Genomic DNA, 21,902 nt, shown 5'->3' with positions numbered 1-21,902 from the left:
CTGGTGTTGTGCTTTTTGTTTTTGGTGCAGCCACAGAGACGATGATGGTGGTGACAGCCCAGTCGTGACATGACAGACAGTGTGCCTTCCACAACACTCGCCTCTCTGTCAAGCAAGCCAGGATGATCCACGAAAACAACACGAAGAGAACTAACCACAGGTTTAACTAACTAATGTGTCCTTTCTGAAATGTTATCACAGAGTTCCTTGTATGTTCTCCTTCTGTTTCTGTTCAATCTGTTTTAGCATTTGTGAAATGACTCCCATTACATCTCTTGTCCTCTAGGTGCCACTGTTGCAAAGCGATTCATGACCAGTTGATTAGTACATACGTTTCTTTAAAGGTGTTATAATAGGCAGTGGAAATGGTTTTTGTTATAATGCTGTGTTAGCCTACCATTAGCTACAAATGACCATCATTTTTAAATGAGAGTGCACTTTTCAGCCCAAATGATACCATACAGATATGCATTTTCTCACATTTGTCATAGTACAAATGAAGGGTTATACTTTTACTGGGACACTAATTTAAAAGTTGTATTAAGTGATGCATTCCTAGAAGAAAACATCACAAAAATACCAGTGAAAAATATTGCACTAATGCTGATATTTGCTTGTTAAAGCTGATATCATCTGATGTCACTAGTATGCCCATATTTTGTCGCATATATTTGTATCTTTTGTGTTATTGTTGTCTATCTTTACCTTCTGTAACGAGGTTGATAAATATATTATAGGTAGGTTTAAACAAATATAAATTAATTTGTACCCTTTCACGAGATCATTATATTGAACAAAAACATGCCTCCATTTCTCTAAGCGTTACAGATGGATGCTTTATTTTAAATATATTTGTAGGTAAACATAGCCGAACAGTTTGTTTGTTTCAGTTCAGTACAATGTCTCTGTTGTCCTGAAAACGTGTTCACATAGACACTTTAAATAAAGTTATGTATAAACACTAACTCAAATTTGCTGTGCTTGAAATGATTCTCCTGTTAACCCGTCCTATATATTAACAACTGTGCTATAGTGAACCACTTGGTGAAGACATAACTATTATTTGATAATTTATCCAAGCATTAAGATATTATGTTGCATTTTTTTTTTTTACTTCTGACCATCATGAAGAAGAATATAGCCTACATAAAACATATATAATATGAAGAAAATAGATTATTTTAAAAACCAACACATTATTTATTCGATTGCTATAACTTGTGGAATACAACAGAATGCTGTTATTTTCTTAAACAAAGAAAATAAAACTCTTTAATAAAAGTGAAATGGATTAGTTTTTGCTGGTGAACTGTGATTGTTTATTGTACGTCATGACGTCATGAGTGTAATTTGCCTGAACAAGCGGAGTAAACTGACAAGCGAGTCAGTCTCCATTAGTAGAGAGGAGCAGCCACAAAGCAGCGTCTTTATCCTTTCATTATCCCACATGAAACACTAGGAGCAACGAGGTCTTCATACTCCTCTGTCTGCAGGCTCCGGGGCTCCTTGTTATGAAAACAGACGGCTAACGGCAGGTTAGCTAGCGTTACCATTAGCAGCGAGACTCCTCCGCCTGACAGTCGACAGCAGGGCAGAGTCGTCCGGAGAGGAGGAGAGGTTACTGGATGTCTCACACACACACACACACACACACACACACACACACACACACACACACACACACACACACACACACACACACACACACACACACACACACACACACACACGCATGCACGCGCGCACACACACAGACGCACACACACAGCGCAAACTCCCATTAGCCAGCCAGCTAACGTCAGGCTGCTCCCTATAAACTAAGTTTGTTACCAGCAAGAAGCAAAAAGGAGGATTTTACGGTAAGTGAGGTGACCTGATTAGCTAGCATTAACCACATGGTTTGTTGGGTTTCTTTTCTGGCAGCATGTTTTTGTCACTATGCTAACTCAGCTAGCTAACGTTAGCTAAGTTAATGTCAATATTGAGTTTCTTTTTCTATTCAACTGCCGCTTGTGTGCGTCGTTTTCTCAAAAATGATATGTTCTTGAAATGCGTCCTCTAGCACATAATTTCCTTGCCAGCTAGTTATACCATTGTCACATAACTGTATGTAAATAAAGAGAGCGCTGGCTACTAATTCATTGATAAGGTTAGCTGCAGTGAAGAGCAAAGGTACCATCGCACCAGCGAATTGCCCCCGAGACTGGCTGTACATGCCTGACATACTCTTTATGTTGTATTTTATGATCTTCATTTGTGAGCAAGGCAAACAGGCGGGCAGCCAGCTGTGTGACTGTGTGCAGGGGGTTGTAATCATAACCAACTTTGGTCTTGGATCTGACCGCATTACCCTTTTTCATGTGTCAGAGGTATTGTCACAGTGTGACTGTGTCAACATACTGAAACTATATTGGCTTTGTTGGATAGCAAGTGAGTGCATGGTATTGTTAGCCTGCAATATGATGTAGTAACAGGTGGAGATAAGTAGGCCATTGATGCTTGTGGCTTGCTGTCAACATGGTAAGGCGTTTTCCATTTTCTCATTGCTTGTTGAAAATTTGAATAAGTCAATAGCTGGTATAAATATTTACTTCCCTCCTTAAATTACTTCTTGACATTCATGTAATTTAATCCATCCGGATTAAACTAAGTTGAAAGTGTAAAGTTAGACTGTGTTGTCTGGAAAGACAAGCGTCATTCAAGAGATTTTTGGGTATTTTAACTGATAATTACTCAGATGATTAACCATTCTTAAAATTACAAACACTTAATGTGCAAGTAATCATTTAAAACTCAAAATAAAACTTTCAACTAGTGTTGGATGGATGAAATACATTTAATAGTTCCTTCTATAATTATCTATTTAATCACCACCTACCTGTTGATACTATCTTTGAGGACTCTATTAATGTGCATAATCTAATGTCCTATCACAGTATTCCTTTTTAAGTTACAGGTCTGCAGATTCCTGGAATTTACAGTTTTGATTTTGTGTGGTGAAATAGTGTTATTTAGTGTACAGAGGCCAGAGGCTGCTGTTTTCAGTGTGAGCTGTGGTGGAGTTTCTCTGCTGGTACTGGTAAATGATTGACTAGCCTGCCTTTTGCTCAGCTGGTATATCCTGCACTGTGAGCTAACAGTAGAACTGCGGTCTGAAGGTTTCTGCTGGGTGGCAGCAGTCATGCCTGAGTGGTCTGTGTTGGAGCTAAATCATGAGAGGCCTGTTGAAAGAAAGACCAGATACGGAAACTGAGCGCAGGGATCGGTACAATGGAGATGGCTGCATGATGGGTTACAGGAGATGAGGATGAGCGCTGATAGAAGTAAACCTCAAAGGTTGGGCTTGGATGTTGCAAAGGTAAGCTTGTAGTGTATCTGTTGAAGAGTGCAGTGGACTAAGATACACTCACTCTGAGGGTCATTATAAGCTAAGCATGATTGCTATTATTTTACTGTCACTTTTCTGTAAATCCTTACTGTATTACTCATTTTGGTCATTTTCATGTTTTGTCTTGATTTGGACACCCACAGCTCCCTTGTGCTGATTTTAATAGGGTTTTGGATTAAATAGGACGATAACCTCTATGATGATTCCAGTGTTTGAGCTAGAGATGTCCCAATACCAACACAGATACTGAGTACTGATCCAATACAGTTGCGATGAAAAAAATGAACAGCTGTATACTAATAACGGTGTGTGGATGTGATATGAATGCTATCATTGTTGTTTGGCATGGCTCAGGTTAAACATGAACAGGTACATGAATGCCATAGAAGCTTTCTATTATTTAATTTGACAGACTATAACAGAATATAATAAATAATTCCTACACTATTTGCTGACATACATTAAATAATCGATGAAAGCAATAGGTATATTAATCAATAATCAAAATAATCATTATTTGCAGCCCTACAACATATTGTTTGGTTTTTTAACTACATATGCACCTACTATAAGTAGTGTTGGACTCAAATCAAGTATTTTAACAATAACAGTTGGTCACATTATGCCAAGTCATATCACCACCACTAAGGTTTAATGCTGCATTCATGTCATGTTAACAATGTAAACAATTTTGCTTGTTAATGCAAAACCTTTGCATGAAACCATTTGACAGTAAGATGGAGGCTGGAAAACTTTTTTGTTTAAAGTGTCTGACAAATAATAATAATTTCCAACTACATAATGTAAAAGGCCCACTTTACCAAATGTTTGACTTGTCAAATCTAAGGAATTGAGTATATCTTACAGACAAAAGTTAGTCATGTGATATTTAATTTAATTTAGTTTGGACTACTTGTTGACATATGTTTTGCACTATGCTTGAATGTTTGCCAATATTTTTAGGCTGTTTACACGATGGTGTCACCCACTCCTCTTTAATATGTCACCATTGAAATACTAGACACTATAATTTGTATTGTGGAACAAATATTTCAGAAGTTTTGGACTTATTTTGACCCAAAACTCTTTTTTTTAACCAAATATCTTAAACCCTTCAAAGCTCTGGAAATGACTCACAAGACGCTATCATCTGGACTACAGTAATGATCACAAGAGAAATAACACAGCTCGAGGACATCATTGTAGCAACTTAGTTACAGTGAAATGTGTCCGTATGGGGTGATTGGATATCAAGTAAATCCTGCCATATATTTGCTTGTTGTGTCATCAGTGTGTGTATGTGTGTGTTGGTGGAGGGCAGGGCAGGGCACAAGGCAGGGCGTTGTATCTTTACCAGCAGCCCCAGTTACTTGGAACAAAAGCTCTGTTGTTGAAAGATCATGTGACTGTGTGTGTGTGAGCGCGTGTGTGTGTGTGTGTGTGAGCGCGCGTGTGTGTGTGTGTGTGTGTGTGTGTGTGAGAGTGAGCGTGTGTGAGTGTGAGTGTTCGTTCCACCCTCCTTGTCATGTGATCTGTGCTCAGGGCAGGGTCTGAGAAGTGCTGAATCGCTCTGAGAGGTTCCTTCCACTCAGGGAACAGGCAGATGGTGAACATGCAGGCAGGGAGAGGAGATGGATGGCCGGCTGGATGGATGGATATCGGATGGATATCGGACAGAGAGGAGGTGTGTGAGAGAGTCAAACAGACAGAGAAAGATGCAAAGAAAAGTTCTATTGCTTTTTCTGCAAGAAAACTTATCTCATATTTGAATTCTCCTCATTGTCTCTTTGTGGATTTTTAAACCGCAGACAAGTAAAGATGCCAGCCGGTGTTATGAGTCATATCAACTTTTCTGTGGAAAGGCAAGTTTGTACTTTTTTTCATTCGCTGGAATGCCATGGTGGGAAAGTTGCCCCGTCAGGATGACTGTGCTGTATCTCGTGAAGTCTTGACATTGCTACTGACTCACCATGAACCAGAGCAATATCTGTAATAGGCTCAAGCTGCTTGTCACCCTGGTAATCATAAGTTAAGTGTTGATTGCACACATTCATTGCTAAGACATGTAGCTGTATCTCTTATCCAGAATTAATTTCACTGTTGCAGGAATACTTACTACTTAATACTATATTCAACATGACTAGATGCTAACTGTAAGGAGTGAAAAGGTCACATTGATGGACTGCTTTTGACCTGTAAAATGATTAATCCCTTCACTTGGTACATGACAAGTTGCTGGTGGATTCCAAATGAAATAGTTTGTTGAAATGGTGCTAATGAAAGCTCTCCACTCATTTATTTTTGAGCAGAGAAGCTGCAATGCGGCCACACGTTCGCAATCGTCCAGAAGGTCCTGTAATACTTGTTTGAATCAATGCAACCTGCAGGTCCTGTTTAGGAGACTCAACTCCTAACAGATCCCACGAGTCTATTTGCTGTGTGTGTGTGTGTGTGTGTGTGTGTGTGTGTGTGTGTGTGTGTGTGTGTGTGTGTGTGTGTGTGTGTGTGTGTGCGCGCACGCGCGCACGCATGTGATTAAGCCATTTCAGTAAGCATGTTGCATACTCCGTGTGACAATGCACCTTGTATTATGCAGAAGGAGGGACTGCATTTGTCCAGTTAGATTAAGTTCTCTGAGTAGGTGAAAAGTTTTTGCCCAGGCTGATCCAAACAGATCTATACTGTGACTTTAATGCCAGATCATTCTGTTGACCAAGGTAAAATTACTTGACAGTCATCACACACAGGACTTCGCACTATGACACAACTTCTCTTTCTGACTGGCTTTCTAATGAGAGGAGTTATATGGGCTTGATAGATTACAAAAACCGAGTGTGTCACAATCTCCAACTCCTCCATAAACTTACGTAATAACTTCTGTCAGTTTAACAGTAAAATAACAGCACACAGAGAAACACGTGCACACACGTTTCTGTGCTCAACATTGCCTGAAACAACAGGTGAAGCATGAAATATTCAGAAAAAAAAAGTTAGGATGGGAGATGAGAAGATTGGACACGGGGTTGGCCTTTATAATTTAACACTCTGTAGCATAAAGTTACAACCTGTCCTGGTCTGATTTTCTGGGACTCTAGATACCCCTTCATAAACAGTATGTAAAAGTCTATAGATAAGTGCCTGCTGTATGTGTTTGAATAATTGAACATAGGGTTTCCATCTGAGCTGAGAGCATGTTGGTTTCAGTAACGGAGGGAACACTGGCACAGCATGGTTCATCCATTATACAGCAGTTAGAGTAACCGAGCATGTGCTCACACACACCATGTCAGAGGACGTTGTACAGTCAGGCTGTTTTACATTGTGTTCTGGGTATTTTTAAATACGTTACTTCTTTTACATTGAAAAATGTTGAGAAATTGAAGTGTCAGTGAGAAAGAGTTATTCCTAATTCTTGTCTTTGTGCCTACAGAAGAATTTAAAGAATTTTTTTTGTAGGATTATCTTTAAGCAGAGGGTTGGCACCCTAGGCTGTTCAAGTGGGTAGATGTGCTGTGGTCAAAAAGGAGAATAAAGTTTGTTCTGTCTGGTACATTGTTTATGTTAAATTAAAGGGCACAGTATGCTTGATCAAGTGTTATCCGAGCACATCTAAAGGCAAAAGTGTTTGTAGTTGTTTTGAAGCCAAAGTGAAGCGCCTTCTGTCAGAGAGAGGGCAGACAGGATTGGACTAATAGGAATAATGATGCATACTTTCTGACAATCTCTTCTCATTAAAGGTGTTGTATTTGGTTTTCCACATGAAAAGTGATGGAAGTAGTTGTGTGAAGATTGAGAAAAAGAGTTTGCAGGGAGAAATTTATGCTCTGTCACCTCCACAAACCTGAACAATTGATGCTTGGAGTGCTCTAAACTCTGTCCCATTTAGTTACTGTCACTACACCTTTTAAGCTTTCAAGTCTTGCATGGCACATATGCAAATTGCAATGAAAATGTGTGTATACTGACCTCTCACAATTCTTAAAAATTTTCAAAATAATTTGTCCCTGATTTTAGACATAGATGGACAACAACAGCTTCTCATTTCTATCTGGCACAGGATTTTTCCAGCTGAAATGAGAACCATCACCAGTAAATTTGATCAGATGTAGCTAGTTAATTAAGTTAATATCAGCTCCATGAGTTAGTTAAAAACATTGCCTCTGGTTGACTTTTCATTGTTTCTTGACTTGTTTTAAAACAAAATCCCTGTCAAGGATCTTAGGCGTGTACTTGATTGCTGCATACATGATATCATGCTAAAAGACTGAGGCTAAAGCAGCATGAAAAAACAATTAGCATCCAAAGAGATGATTCATGTAGAAGACAGGAAGCTGCTTCTAGTATTACAAAGTATGATAAGATCACACTTATTTTTGTTACAACATGACCCCATTTTGCTTAGATAAGTTACTTGGACAGGCAAGACAGAGGTTAGATTTTTGCTTTATAGTATGTGTATATTCAAGGAGTATGTTTCACTTTTAATGCAACAAGAAAGGGCTTTGAGGATGAGGACTAACCAGTGTTTTTCGGTAAAGTTAATGCTTTTCGGATAATGAGTTCAAATGCGGTTGCTGGAAACCTTCCTCAAATTCATTAGAGCAGAACCACTAACATTACCCTCAACTCTGATAAAGAAGAGTCAAGTATCAGCTCCTACACAGTGGATGCTCCATTGTGAATTAGGCTTTTTCTTAAAAATAAAAATCTGTACCCCTGTAAATAATGTAGTATGAAAGGTACCCTTGCCTTGGAAGTAATGTTGGGTTAGGTTACTAATATAGTAAGTTAGATAGCTGTAAATGTTAATATTTGTAGCTTATTGTAAGTTTGAGCAGAGAAACACACTTTGATTTGGTGTTTTTGGTCACCACCCTCCCTACTCTTGATATATGGAATAGCCTCACATACGCTGCTGTTCCTGGGATTTAGTGAACTGCCACTTCTGATGTTGCAAAGATGTGGGTGGAGGGGGTTTCAGATGCTTGTTTGATGATTCAACAACCATTTTATTTGAACTTTATTGACTCCTTAAGTTGTGTTATATTATTTTTCATTCCATTTTGAAACCTGCGTACTCACCAAATACCTCACTCAAATCTCAGTAGGTTAGTGGCCAAGAAAGCCCCTTAAAAACCGAGCATAGTAAGAGTAGGTTGAGCAGCAGTTTAAACAGCATCATGCTGTGTGTGTTTATCTGCCTGTCCCTTTTATGCTCCAGCTTTTCCTTTGTCTTATATCCCATTGTCACTACGCAGAGCAGCACAGAACAGGAACTGAAGGCCCATGGTTCTTAGCAACTGTTGCCATGGGTCCAGTCCACCCTGCCTCAGTCTTCCACTGGATACTGTGTGCGTGTTTTGAGGGAATGACTTGGCTTCCTGTCAGTGCATTTCTTCCTGTAATAGCAGACAGGCACTTCCTGCAGGCTGAAGTCAGAGGGGAAGACATGAAAGAGATGCAAGAGATCTCTGGCCCTTAATGTGGCCTTGGATTACAGTTGGGACGGATGGAGGAAGGTGTAGAGACGTGTTGGTCAGATTTCTTTTATTTTGTAAAGAATTGTTCAGGTTGTTAATTGTGAGCAGTCCAGTTTTTTCCTAATCTCTGTTTGTTTGACAGTGACGTATCTGGACTTCATAATACTTTAAAAGAATAGTTTTGCATTTTGGGAAATATGCTTGTTTGTTTTCTTGCCAAGAGTTAGATGAGAAGATCGTTAGTACTCTGAGGTCCGTACAGAAACAAATTTCCCAAAATGTTAAATTATTTCTTGATTGATTTTTTGCACAAGAGAATTAGCAACATTAGCAACTCTGAAACATCAAGGCATTCACTATTTAATCACAGTGAACAGAGAAATAGCTCGACTTCAGTTCATCTCACTTTTGACAAACATATATTATGCTGCAAGTTTTGTTCATCAAGTGCTTCTCATCTCTCCAGGGGCTGTTGTTCGCCACACAGGTGGAGGCCACCAGACAAGAGCTGTGGCAAATCGCTGGCTGTGTGATCCCCGAGGAGCATGAGTCATGACCTCAGTGGTGCTGGTCGACACTGGTGGGACAGTGGTGGAGTATGTCACAGCGGAAGAGGACCCCCAGCAGGTTGGTTGGACACAGACACAAGCAGAAACTAGAGACCATCTTGCAATGGGATCACCCCAGGTGTCGTCAACATGCAGAAGTTCATTACTGGTCATTGCTACATTATTACATGAGTGCTCAGTAGTTATTCCATGAAAGTTTTTCGTAACTGCATCTTGCACAGTTGTGGACGCTGTCACACTGACAAAAATCTGTCCATGAAATCAACTCCACCTCTGTGGTAGTTCTCACTGCAGTAGGTGTCTCCAGGTTTATGTTTTGCCATGATGACACACACATACTCACAGACTCACAAGGTGAAAACAATACCAGCAACTGGCTGGTAATAATACTGCCTTATTTTGTCATTTCTGAACTCATTCGTTCCTGATAAAGGCTTACATTAAACTTCTTGTTTTTGACTGTCTTGCTCTCCTCTGTCCCTCATTGCCTTTCTCCAGCAGGAGGGAGAGTATGAGGTGGATCTGGAGCTGGAAGGAGAGGTGGAAGGCGAGTGTGAAGCCGAGGAGGCCTATGAGGAGGTACATGACAGAGAGCAGGCTGAGGACTACCCAGCAGTCATAGTGGAGGAGGTACCTGGTGCGAGCCTGATCGAGGAGCAAAGTTACTCAGCCCAGGTGTTGGTGTACGATGACGAGGCGTACCTGATGCAGGAAGTGGGTGATGAGCAGGAGGTGGAGACAGAAGGGGATGTAGGTGAGGTATAAATACGCCTGTATTTATCAGATTGGATTTAATGTTAACTTCTTAATCTTCCTTTTGCTGCTGTAGGGTAGTGCATCAGCTGACTATGATGCAGTGTCTGTTACATTACACTTGCAACCCACTACCCGGAATGGCCAGAGCAAACCTTGGTCCTTAACTAACCTGACTCACCCTTCTACCCAACGTGCTGAGAAAATTGGCTCATGTCTCTTTGATATATCCTGCTATAACTGTTGATGCATCATTCCCATTTTCACCAGCTCACTAAGGTTTCATATTATTGGGAAAAATAAATTTCACCTGTTGTGGTTCTGTACACACTAATGGGCTGTGTGTTTCAAAAACAACACATTGATTCTGGACTATTGATACATTTATTAATCCAATTGTCTTTAACTAACAAGCTGATAGTTTGAGTTTACCATGAGCCTTGATTTGCTTCACATTAACACAGTTGTAAGGATTTATTCATTTACATGTTTTCAGCCTGTGTGATTGCCAGAGCCATCAGTAAGATTGGCAAATAAAAAAAAAATGGGAACTATTTTTCCCTGACTTTGTCCTGCTACTGAATCCAAGTCAAAATTGACTCATTCATCATATTACACTGTCCAGCATATTTTTTAAAATACTGTTTTTGTGGTGTGCCTGTGCCTTTTTATTTGCAGTGTTGACGACCTGTTATTTTGGCTTTGTTCATTCTCCTCCTTTATTTATTTGGTACATCTCTGCTTTCTCTATCTCTTCACCCCTGACTTCAAAGCTTCTTGGGCTGATGCATGTATTTTTTAGTGAAAAGGTTTTCCAATCTATTTTAAAGGTTTCAAAAAGCATTGAACATTTTGTGAGTTCACATGAATATAAAATCCAAGGTCCACACTTGGGCTCGTTAATTCAAGCTTAGAAAGTGTTGCTTTTGTCACACGATTCTGCTGCCAGCTCTATTGACACAATCTGGTTAAGTAGGCTGTGAGGGTTTTAGACTCCTGTGTCCATGTGCTGCCACCTTGTGGATATTTTTGGACAGTTACAACTTCATGGACAGGGAAGGTGTGTTAGTTCAGTAATCAGCTCAGTACTCATCCATTAATCTCTTTTTAATAGTGACTAATGTCCAGTCCAGTGCCGTGTTCATCAGTATGAAACAGTCAGACAGAGGCTATATAATTTGAATTTATGGACGCTGTATTCATGCACACTGTCCCAAATTACATCATCATTTGCACATAATCTAAAATAGAAGAATCTTTGAGCAGGATCAAGAATTTATCATAATTACAGGAAATGTAATTAATAGTTTTGACCATTTTGCACATTGTGTCTGCTTGGATGTCAGGAATTCTGACCTGTATAGTGTGTGTGTATATATATATATATATATATATATATATATATATATATATTAAGCCTGGTTCTAAATGAAAAATGTGCTGTGTCAAGCTCAAGGATAGTGATTTCATATATTGGAGACTGACAATGTAATGGTACTGGGTATCCACCACCATGGATTGTGACCATTAGTTGAGAAGGAACTTGAGTGTTCAAAATGCCTCACTATAAATGCATAATTTTTGTCTTTTCGTATAGTTCATTACTTTGTGTCTCTGAAATCCCAGAGAGACAAAAAGACAGTTACATCTAACAAAAGAGCAGGTGCAGACATCTGAAAAAAAGTCTGAAAATGCATACATTCTGCATTAAAAGCATTTCCACAACACATTAGTACTACACCTGAGTAGGAAATAATCCTGTATAGTTGTCAGCTAAAATGTAAGAGTTTTGGTCATGTTTTATGACACTCACACATATTGCTTCAGACCTTAAATTATAAATCTTAAGAATATTTTGGACTTTGAACACTTAAGTATTTAGTTGGTGTTGACCAATCATTTTTTAATTAACATTTAAACTTTACCTTCCACAGTTCATACTGCTCACAGGCAATTATCTTTTGGAAAATAAATAGTTGCAAGGCAAAAAATACATGCTGTGAAGTAATCCTAGTCCATATTTTCAGTGCAGAACAATGAACACAAATAATCACAGTCCTTACAAAACATTTGTGTTGTTCATTGTTTTGAAATGAAATGCTTTAGATGCACTGTCTTGTTTACAGTTTTTGTGAATTAATTGTGCAAACTGCAGCTTTGTTGTGTTGTAATTAGAATTATTTGTCCCCTATGTTTACGAAAACAGTTATCATGGTACCGCTTTATTTGACGTAGTTACTACGCAAGCGAGGGAGGGCGAAGGAAGGATTTCCTGTGTCGGCGGCGGAGGGATACATTTCGGTCGCCGTAACGTGTCGCGTTGAAATCGAGATTTCCCATTAGCGGCGGAGTGATCTGAGCTAGTCGCTTCCCATACAATTCAGTGAGAAGTCAATGTGAATCTGCAGCAAGGGGAAAACATGGCGACTTCACAGCATGGGGGGCACGCAAACCAGCTCGATCTACTCATCAGAGCCGGTAACGTAACTTTATATACTCGCAATCCCGACACGGGAGCTAACATTAACGCGCGGCTTGAGTTTTTAACGTCGGCCGCTGCTCCTCAGTCCGCTGAGGAGTGTACTGAAGTAATGGAGGGCAATCAGGAAGTGATCACCTTGGTAGCAACCTGCATGGCGATGCTACACGGTTTATCAAACCCGGTTTAAGAGGGGAAAAACTTTCGCAGGGCCTGCCAGTCTGCACAGTTGGACTGTTGTCTGCACGAAGTGTGTTTTGCATGTTGGAGCAGATTTTTCACATAGCAGCGGGATATAGAATAACGGTTTGCAGATCGGCTCTGCACAACCAGGAAGTGTAAAGATGTTGTCTTTCCTACGTCTTTGCCACGCTGTCTGAGTCGGAAGGACATGTGGGTTTATTTTTACTAGCATCAACCTGGTACACACTGTCACATATCACCTTTGTTAGTGTTATGATTGACGTATGTCTTAGTATTTAACCGTGGCTGGCTTTAGTTTGTTCCGTTCGTAGAAATAAACTGCAGTGATAGTCTTGTCCCCGAATAACTGTTAATTACCCCTAAAAGATAATTGTGTAATATTGTATTTTTATGATTTTTAGTTTTGGACAGCTCATAGCTCATATTTCCCGTGTCAAAGGTTGTGATATATTTGTTGGATCGTTTCCGTTATCGTGTTGTGCTGTGTGTGACTGAAGCGTGGGACGGCCTGATTCACTCGCTTTCTTCCTTGTACTTGTTTCAAGTGCGGCTTCAGCCTTCGACCATACTGACCTACAGATACGCATTTTACGTGATTTTGTCCATGTGTTACCTGTTTTTGTGAATGCACGATGTGTCGTGAAAACACCGCTTCGTTTTCACGTCTTTTTAATCGCAATATTTAAAGTATTTTCGTCCCATTTCGATGGCGGAAGCATTGTTTATGTGAGTGGGTGGGGTGTGCCTCAGATTGACTTCCTTGTCAGTCCAATAGTGTGCGGGGGGCTTTAAAACGTCAGTAAGAGTCCAATCAGATTTCACCGGGGGCGGGCTGTAGAGCGAATAATGAGCCAATAGGAGGTGAGGCGGTTGTTGAGTGACAAGAGGATTTGTGAGCTTCTTCGAAGAGAACTGGAGGGAAAGGATGAGGAGTGTAAACACGGAAGTCATCGAGATGCAGCACTACTTTTTGTCGGACTTGCTGCTATTCTTGGCGCCTTTACATAGTAGTATATGTTCATAATAGAGATGTTCTTAACTTTAACTATTCTAATGCTTTTACCCACACACGTTGCTAATTTACTACAACATTGCCGATGTTTCTAAAGTTTATTATTAAATGATTCAGTATAAATCACAGTCCTAACAAGTTGGACAGACTTGATATGAACAGAACAGAGTTTCTATATGTACTTATGTAGGTCAAGCCCAGCTGCAGCTCTCTGACCTCACACCTATTGGTGATCTTATTACGGCACAGCTGCCTGGTTGCAAGGGCAGCTCAGCAGGCTATAGAGTCTCTGCTGGGATGGTTACCAATATGTCCTGTTTGTTTGTGTGAGGGACTGAATGAGTGAAACAGTCTAAAGATAGCCCACTCCTCTCTCCTGTTCAGTGTCCATTGCCTCGTTGAGATAGCCAAACATGGACAGGACAGGATGGAACAGGATCTCGTGTTTCACACCAGTGATTGACAACAGCAGCAGGTGCCCAGGGTTCCTTCTCAGGGTCCCACGCACCATTTCTTTTACAATGGGCTGAATTCCATTTTTGAATCAAACAATGTTTTGTCTTTTTGCACCTTATCTTACTATGTGTGAGACAGTAAACAAGGACTACATGTAGGCTTCTAGCTGCATGCATGCAGATATGGGAGGGCAGCTGTAGGTGTAGTTGATTTTTCATGCCCTCTGTGAATATTTCCCCTGTCAGTCTTCAGTATTGTAAGCAACTCTGGTATCAGCTTCAGGCAAAAAGCAAATGTGCAGGGTAAAAAACTGTCAAGATAGCTAGTTCAACAAATGAAAAGAGGCTAGAGAGTAAAAACATTTCCTACAGTGAAGGTTGTTCTTTACATCATTTCATACTGTGTCTGGATCAGAGTGAATGTGTTGACTACTGAAAATGACATATCAGTCTCCTAGAGCAACTGGACTTTTCACTAGGGGGCACCATATAGTTGCACGGTGCATGTTGTGCAGCATTGTGTGAAAGAATTGTTTGGTGTGTTTATCCGAAAATTATTAAGATGATGTTATTAAGATTATTAACATGTAAATGCAGAAATTGTGCCATTTTATCACAAGTGAAACTTGTGATTTGTTTTGGTGAAACTGGCTTCACTGGGCTCAACCAGAAACTTTATTTTCCCTAAGCTATTTGTTAAATTGTTCTGTGTGTGTGTGTGTGTGTGTGTGTGTGTGTGTGTGTGTGTGTGTGTGTGTGTGTGTGTGTGTGTGTGTTTCAGTGGAGGCTTCTGTCCATGGCACTAGTGTCCACTGCTCTGACAAGACCATTGAGGCAGCAGAGGCTTTGCTACGCATGGATTCACCGTCCAGCCTCAGAGAGGACCGTAGTCCAGGTAACACACACAAGCTAATACAACAGGAAAACAGTATTTATAAACCTGAAGCTGATGCTTGTAATGTTTTATAAATAAGACTAAGGAATTTTTGAGTCAATTTTTTTTTAATACCATGATTAATCCTCCAAAACGATAAGAATTTAGATTCTTGTCGGTATAGTACAACTTGGGCAAAGGAGCTTTAATCCTTATATACTAACAAAATGTCATAGTCAAAATTCTCATCAACCAAACTTCAATCAAAACTTTATAATGCAAATTTTAATTCTTCCCTGTTTCTCTCCTCCATCCAGAAGCTTTTATCCCACCATGCGTAGCAACGCCAGACTTCCTTCACGCTGCCATGCGTCCTGACATGATTGCAGAGACAGAGGTGGAGATATCGACAGAGGACTGCTGCGAAGAGGAAGATGAGGAGATGGTCACTCTGCTGGAGGATCCAGAACCAGAACCTGACCACGGGCCTGTCAGGAAGAGGAAAGGTAAACAAAAACAATGTGTTTTTTGCCAACAGAGAATTCATCTATTAAGTGAGTTCCTGGTACTTCAAAGCTGTGAAAAAGCCTATGAAACCTTCATTTTATGCAGTTGTAGACAGTGTCAGCACCATATTGTGGCCAGAAGGTGGGTAAAGCTTTTGAGAAAGGAAAAACGATGTTTTGAATGTTTCAAACTAAGTTTTAAATGGAAAACATCTGTGAGTTTTATAATTAACAGTACCTCACAAGGCAGGCTACAGACCTTAAACCACAACCTTTAGTACACTGAACAACATAATCCAAGAGCACCACCTAGTGGTCAACTTTTACTGTTGAGTCTCAACTGAGAATCATTTGTTTCGGTGCAGTTGACACTAATAACATTGATGAATGACAAAGTCCTCTTTAAAATATATTCTTTTATAGCTGGACGGAAGCCAAAGACACATCAGTCAGCTCTTTCCAACGGCTCACCAGACCTTGGCATCAAGAAGAAACCAAGAGAAGGAAAAGGTATCTCATAGTAGTAATGTTACTGACATCACTGACATAGGTGCATACATTAGATCCAGCTGTTGGCTTTATTGTGTTATGCTCTGATAAAATGATTTTGCATAAAGCTGTGCACCAAAGTTACTTTGATTTTTAGCAGGGAGCACCACCTACCTATGGGAGTTCTTGCTGGACCTCCTCCAGGACAAGAACACCTGTCCCAGGTACATCAAGTGGACACAGAGGGAGAAGGGCATCTTCAAACTGGTTGACTCAAAGGCCGTGTCCAAGCTTTGGGGCAAACACAAGAACAAGCCAGACATGAACTATGAGACCATGGGACGGGCACTCAGGTGAGGAGTCTGTGTGTGATGGTTGGACTGCAGCAGCAGGGTCAGCTCTGTAAACTGAGTGAGTGATCAAGTTACACCATTGGTCAGCCGGTCAATGGTGTAACTTCCCCAATGGGCGTTGCTCTTTCAAAATTAATTGGTGCAGACAAGCAGTGTTGCCAACTTTTTTTTCCTTTAGTGATTTTTTTTTTTTTCTCAAAAAAGCACCTTGAGACAAAACCAGCTACATTTTGCACAAACCTTGGCCACTTTCTGTATAAGAGAGTTGACAATAATGCCTTATAGCAAGAGGCACACATCTCCGTCTCTACTCTGTTCCGTGAGTGGCAGAGACGCACAGCAGTACTTTGTGTCTGTGGTCTGTGTGAGAGACAAAAAAAAAGATATTCTGTTGCTTCTGAATGATAATTTTACAAGTAAATATAGCTGCAATCACAGCACAGTCTTTGTTTTACATTCATATTTATGGTGATTTACATGTCAACATATAAATGAGAACAGCTTTATTGGGAATTGGGCTGTGTGAAAATAGAGAGTAGAAGAGAAGCAAACAGACAAAGAGCAGAAACCAGCTCACACTATTAAGAATGGAAATATGATTTAATGTCACCAGTTGCTTGCAGCTGTTCCACAACATTTTTCAACTGATAATTCAGATGATCCTTTTTTCCTCAGATATTACTACCAGCGTGGCATCCTTGCCAAAGTAGAAGGCCAGCGGCTGGTTTATCAGTTCAAAGAGATGCCCAAAAACATCGTCATCATCGACGATGACAAGGCGGACATGACTGCCGCCGACGATCTGATCGGCTCGGACACTGCTGCATCCTATGAGCGTGTGCCGCCGCCGCCAGACATGCTGCTCCAGGTGACCGAGCTCTCGTCCCCCAAGAAGCCCAACATCCTGCGGAGCGGGAACAGAACCAACATTGTCCAAGCTCCTGTAGCTACTGGGAGCAAGATGGTGGCAGCAGGGGTTCCACGGATAGTGGCGGTTTCTGGAGCGCCAGATGAGAGTCAGACCCAGCAGTCTCACACAGCCATCATCCCTACTGCCACTGGGCCCAGGTTAGACTCCTGCAGAGGAAGAAGGGCCTTCAGTTTGGACATTAAAGAGTGTCTCTTATGAGGAGAGCTTATGTAAATGTTGGCATTTCTCCCCAACTGTAAGTATAAACTTTTGACTCGGCTGACTTACCTCTCGTTTGCAGGACAGTGCGGGTGGCTATGCAGGTACCCGTAGTCATGACAACATCACTGGGTCAGAAGATTTCTACAGTTGCTGTGCAGCAGCCGGCAGGAACAACGGGCGCAGCCGGCCACACCACCCTCCTCACCAACACTCCTACTATCGGTGCGGCTGCCGGTAACACCAACTCACAACAGAAGGTTTGTACATGAGGAAACTCATTCACTTACATGCACTTTTGCATATTACTTCAGGGTATCTGCACTACAGCTCACTACAAGTCCAGGTCACATTCAGCTGATTAATTCTGTCATTTGGAGTTATTGTTAATATACAGCTGTGTAATATTGAAAATATTGAAATTATAATCAATAGTTGTAGACCTTATCATCCCTACTAGTTTTCCATCATACTTTCATATTTGGGTTGATATAATTCTGAAACCGGTATTAAATTCCATTCAAAAGTGTTTCATTTAAACCTGGTACTTATAGATCCATTAAGGAGATTATTTAAACACACATTCTTGGTTTTTAGTCTTAGTCTTTTAACTTTTATGAACTCTAAAAAAAACTTTTCTTTTTGTGTAGGTTGTGATCCAGACCATCCCCACAATGGTCCCAGCCACAGCGGAGAACGGAGACAAGATCACCGTCCAGCTGGCCAAGATCATCACAATCCCAGCCCACCAGTTAGCTCAGTGTCAGCTCCAGACCTCCACAGGCACAAACAAACCAGGCGTGGGAGCCTCCGCAGGGGGCATCAGCCTCCTCGGGAGCCCCCTGACCGTCCGGGCCCTAACTCCTGTTAGCGTTGCCCCAGGAACACAAGTGATGAGACTCACCGTCCCAACGCAGGCGCAGCAACAAACTCTGATGGTGTCGCAGCCGGGAAGCATCGGCAGCGGGGCGGGGGTGGTCACAGTATCAACAGCCAATCAGACGTTGACAGCACAGCCTCGCATCATCAGTGGCGTCATTAATGGCTCAGAGCTGGTGATAGGAGCGCCAGCAACCACAGGAGTTGCAGTGGAGAAGCTGAAGGCAATGGGAGTCCAGGTCCAGGCGGTGCAGATGCCGATGGCAGTCCAACAGAACCAGGTGAACCCCAAAACTGTCCAAAATGTCCAATCAGAGGACGCTGAGGTGGTAATCAAACTGGAAACGCCTGATGTGACGATAAAGACAGAAGAGCCCGAGTGTTGAATTGCACACATTTACCAGTACCCATCTTCTCCCTCTCCGCCAGAGACAGTTAGTTTGTAAATGTCCGCAGTCATTTTTACTCTTGTAATAACCAGCAGCAGTCTATGAGACTTTAAAGACTCATGAAGGCCTGTTTTTAGTCCTCAACCTGTCTTCACATCTTCCCTGTTGCTGCCTAGGACTCGAACAGAACTAAGCCGGTCTCCTTCACAACCACACAGAAACCTCTGACTGTTGTGTTCAGAGCACAAACTGCACCCTGCAACATAGGAATACACACAGACTTCAAAGGGAGTTGTTGGGAAAGGCAAAGGGACCAACCTTGATCACTACAATGTATGCCTCCTAAATGCATCTGACTCAAATTGGGGAAAAACCTTGAATATATATATATATATATATATATATATATATATATATATATATATATATATATATATATATATATATATATATAAAAAACTGAAACACTACAAAAGGAGGCAAATAATTACAACCAACCAAAATGTGAACTGTCAAATAGAAGAAAAATAAACAAGGGGAGGGGGGATAATGAAGCTTCTTTTGTAGATGGCATTTGTTTCCAATTTTGCCTCTATGGATGTTAAAACCAGCAACTTATTTTTTTTACTTATATCACTGTGCAGATCAAGTGTGGGTGGTGCTACATGATAGAGAGCGAGAGAGAGAGAGAGAGTGGAGCTGACAGAAGCTCTAACAAGGAACGATATCAGACAGACAATGGTTGTGTATGTACATATTTATATATATCTCTACTATACAGTTTACGGAGCTAAAGTTAACAGAACAGCCTTAGATTTTAATTTTAATTTTCTTTTTCATATATTGTCTGAACAGTAAGCTGAAATTTGTTTTTGTGTTTTGATACCTTGTACCAAGCACAGTATTATTGAAACTAGGGCATCTAATATTTGTTTTATCATTAGTTCCTCTGTTTATCAGGCTGTTAATGCTCATATAGGGAAACAGTAACATGTTGTTGGTCAGTGACCGGATTGCTTGCAGTGTGTCTTCCAGCTTCTAGAAAAAATCTCTAGGTTTGACTTTCACATTTATTTGACAAAAGGATCTCGGCTGTATCTCAATTCTTGTATTTTTTTGTTTGCTCTCCTTTTCACAACCATACAGTCTGGCTGCATGGAAATGCAAAGAATGTGATTCAGGGCCAGTGCATGCCGCCATGTCTCAGAAAAAAAGAATCCAGAGATCACCAATGTAATTGAGCAGTTATTATAATTTTTAAAAGAGAAGCAATGAAAATCGCAAGTTTATGCAAAATACCTGTGAATAATATTCAACCACTGTGGATCCCAGGTCACTTTACTTCACCCTTAAAACAGTTTGCCAGAATAGTCTGTGCCATTTTGGCCCTACATTTCTTTCTTTTTTTTTAATCTAAAAAGAGGGACAATAGAGAGAAAAATGTTTGTGTTCAGACTGAACTGTTTGTATATTCAACATTTGAAGTATATTCTATTTTGTTGTACTCTTGTTTCAAAGTGTATTCAAGTAGATTTTACTGAAATATAAAAAGACATTTGAAACCCGACAGCGGCCGTTTTCATCATGGTTTTTAAGTTTCATGCTGAAGCTGATGTGACTGTTTAAGATTTACTGCTTTGGATTTCATTTAATTTGGCTTGTTTGTAAATGTAATTTTGTTACTTTTTTCTCATACAGAGTTTATTTTTTACAAACCTGTACATGTCAGCAATCACTCGAGATAAAATGGTTACGGTGGCCTACATTTATTTAATCAAATCTGAGTGGAACTAACCTCATTTTTAATCAGTGATAACATTTACTTTCTCAATGTATCAGGAGAACTCTGAGTGCAGACTTTCTGTGGTTACGTTTTACCATCCAGTTGCTTGAGTTCACAAATGTTATTGTTTCACTGATTCCTTGACAAAGATAAATCACTTCCCCATGATTAGACAGTAGATTGATACGATTCAGCACTGACACAAATGTTTTCAACTGCCAGAGTGATATTCAGGTATAGTGTGGCCGAGAAGGTCATGCCTCCGCCAACCAGCCAAGTTGCAGGAAATATGGTCATGATCTTCCATTCCTGAGTTACAACACTGAATAATAGCCAATAGGTGTTTTTGCAGAACATTATGATGTCACAGTGATGTTGACCTTTGACCATTTGGATATACCGTAATAATAATGTCATCACTTCATCATTTTATCCTATTAGATGTTTGTGTTAAATCGTGTCATAATGCGTATAAATTCATGAGTTATGGCCAAAATTGTGTTTTCTGAGGTCACAGTGACCTTTGACCTCCAAAATCTATTCAGTTCATCTTTGAGTCAAAGTGAATGTGTCAGAGTTGAAGAAATTCCCTCAAGGCGTTAGTGAGATATTGCAAGAATGGGACAGACGAACCGACAACCTCCGGCCCAGTGTACGTTCCTTGCAAAAGGCACTTTTTGGCTTGTGATGTCATACCTATAAGAAGTCCAAGGCACACTCCAACAGAAGTCTTAATATTATGGTATGTTCAAAAACTGTTTACAAAATATTTTTTTAGTTTCAAGTGACTTGTGTTACTCAGTCAGAGAATAGAATGTAAGCATGTTGTCAAATATATCCGCAACATGGATCATATATATATGTTAAATCATGAGAGATTTCTAAAATCTAAAATAGACATCAACACAAAACATGAGTGTCAACAGAAATGCTGATTAGTCAGGTCAGATGAAGGTCAGGAAATCACACAAGTGGAAGATGGGTGCAATTGTCATGATGTTATAACAAGAAATAAGAAGGTCTTTCTAAAGTGTGATAATCAAATATAGTTCTTTGTACTTGTATCCTCAGATTAATGTGCTGTGAGTTCCAGAGCACACACTGTACAGAGTGATGTCTCAACAGTCAATGAAAACAGTAACATGAATAGTACCCATGTG

The 21,902-nt window shown here is 40.4% G+C and overlaps 1 protein-coding gene across 10 annotated transcripts; it reads left to right on the top strand.

Moving 5' to 3' along the window:
- Nucleotides 1–1,373: 1,373 nt before the first annotated feature.
- On the top strand, nucleotides 1,374–20,717 carry elf2b (E74-like factor 2b (ets domain transcription factor)). 10 transcript variants are annotated; one of them, XM_056367125.1, is made up of 11 exons: nucleotides 4,955–5,072; nucleotides 5,197–5,250; nucleotides 9,335–9,495; nucleotides 9,936–10,191; nucleotides 15,122–15,235; nucleotides 15,532–15,720; nucleotides 16,144–16,230; nucleotides 16,367–16,562; nucleotides 17,238–17,630; nucleotides 17,774–17,951; nucleotides 18,342–20,717. In XM_056367125.1, the coding sequence occupies exons 3-11, from the start codon at nucleotides 9,421–9,423 to the stop codon at nucleotides 18,954–18,956; spliced, it is 2,103 nt and encodes a 700-aa protein (XP_056223100.1). In that variant the 5' UTR covers nucleotides 4,955–5,072; nucleotides 5,197–5,250; nucleotides 9,335–9,420; the 3' UTR covers nucleotides 18,957–20,717. The 10 variants fall into 10 exon arrangements, with proteins under 10 accessions (XP_056223137.1, XP_056223124.1, XP_056223131.1 ...); XM_056367162.1 differs by lacking the exons at nucleotides 4,955–5,072; nucleotides 5,197–5,250 and adding an exon at nucleotides 1,374–1,859 and having other exon boundaries at nucleotides 9,939–10,191; nucleotides 16,370–16,562; XM_056367149.1 differs by lacking the exons at nucleotides 4,955–5,072; nucleotides 5,197–5,250 and adding an exon at nucleotides 1,375–1,859 and having other exon boundaries at nucleotides 9,939–10,191.
- Nucleotides 20,718–21,902: the final 1,185 nt, after the last annotated feature.

This window comes from Seriola aureovittata, chromosome 3, assembly GCF_021018895.1.
Source record: "Seriola aureovittata isolate HTS-2021-v1 ecotype China chromosome 3, ASM2101889v1, whole genome shotgun sequence".
In the NCBI taxonomy this organism is placed as follows: domain Eukaryota; kingdom Metazoa; phylum Chordata; class Actinopteri; order Carangiformes; family Carangidae; genus Seriola; species Seriola aureovittata.
Note: the sequence above shows the minus strand (reverse complement) of the source record. Positions and strands in the feature narration are given on the sequence as shown.

Bases quoted from the DNA above. Each gene is read 5' to 3' on its own strand.
- elf2b (XM_056367107.1), top strand. From the start codon at position 9,421: ATGACCTCAGTGGTGCTGGTCGACACTGGTGGGACAGTGGTGGAGTAT. The intron at 10,192-15,121 runs GTGAGGTATAAA...TGTGTGTTTCAG, and splicing joins GGAGACAGAAGGGGATGTAG to TGGAGGCTTCTGTCCATGGC. The intron at 16,563-17,237 runs GTGAGGAGTCTG...TTTTTTCCTCAG, and splicing joins ACCATGGGACGGGCACTCAG to ATATTACTACCAGCGTGGCA.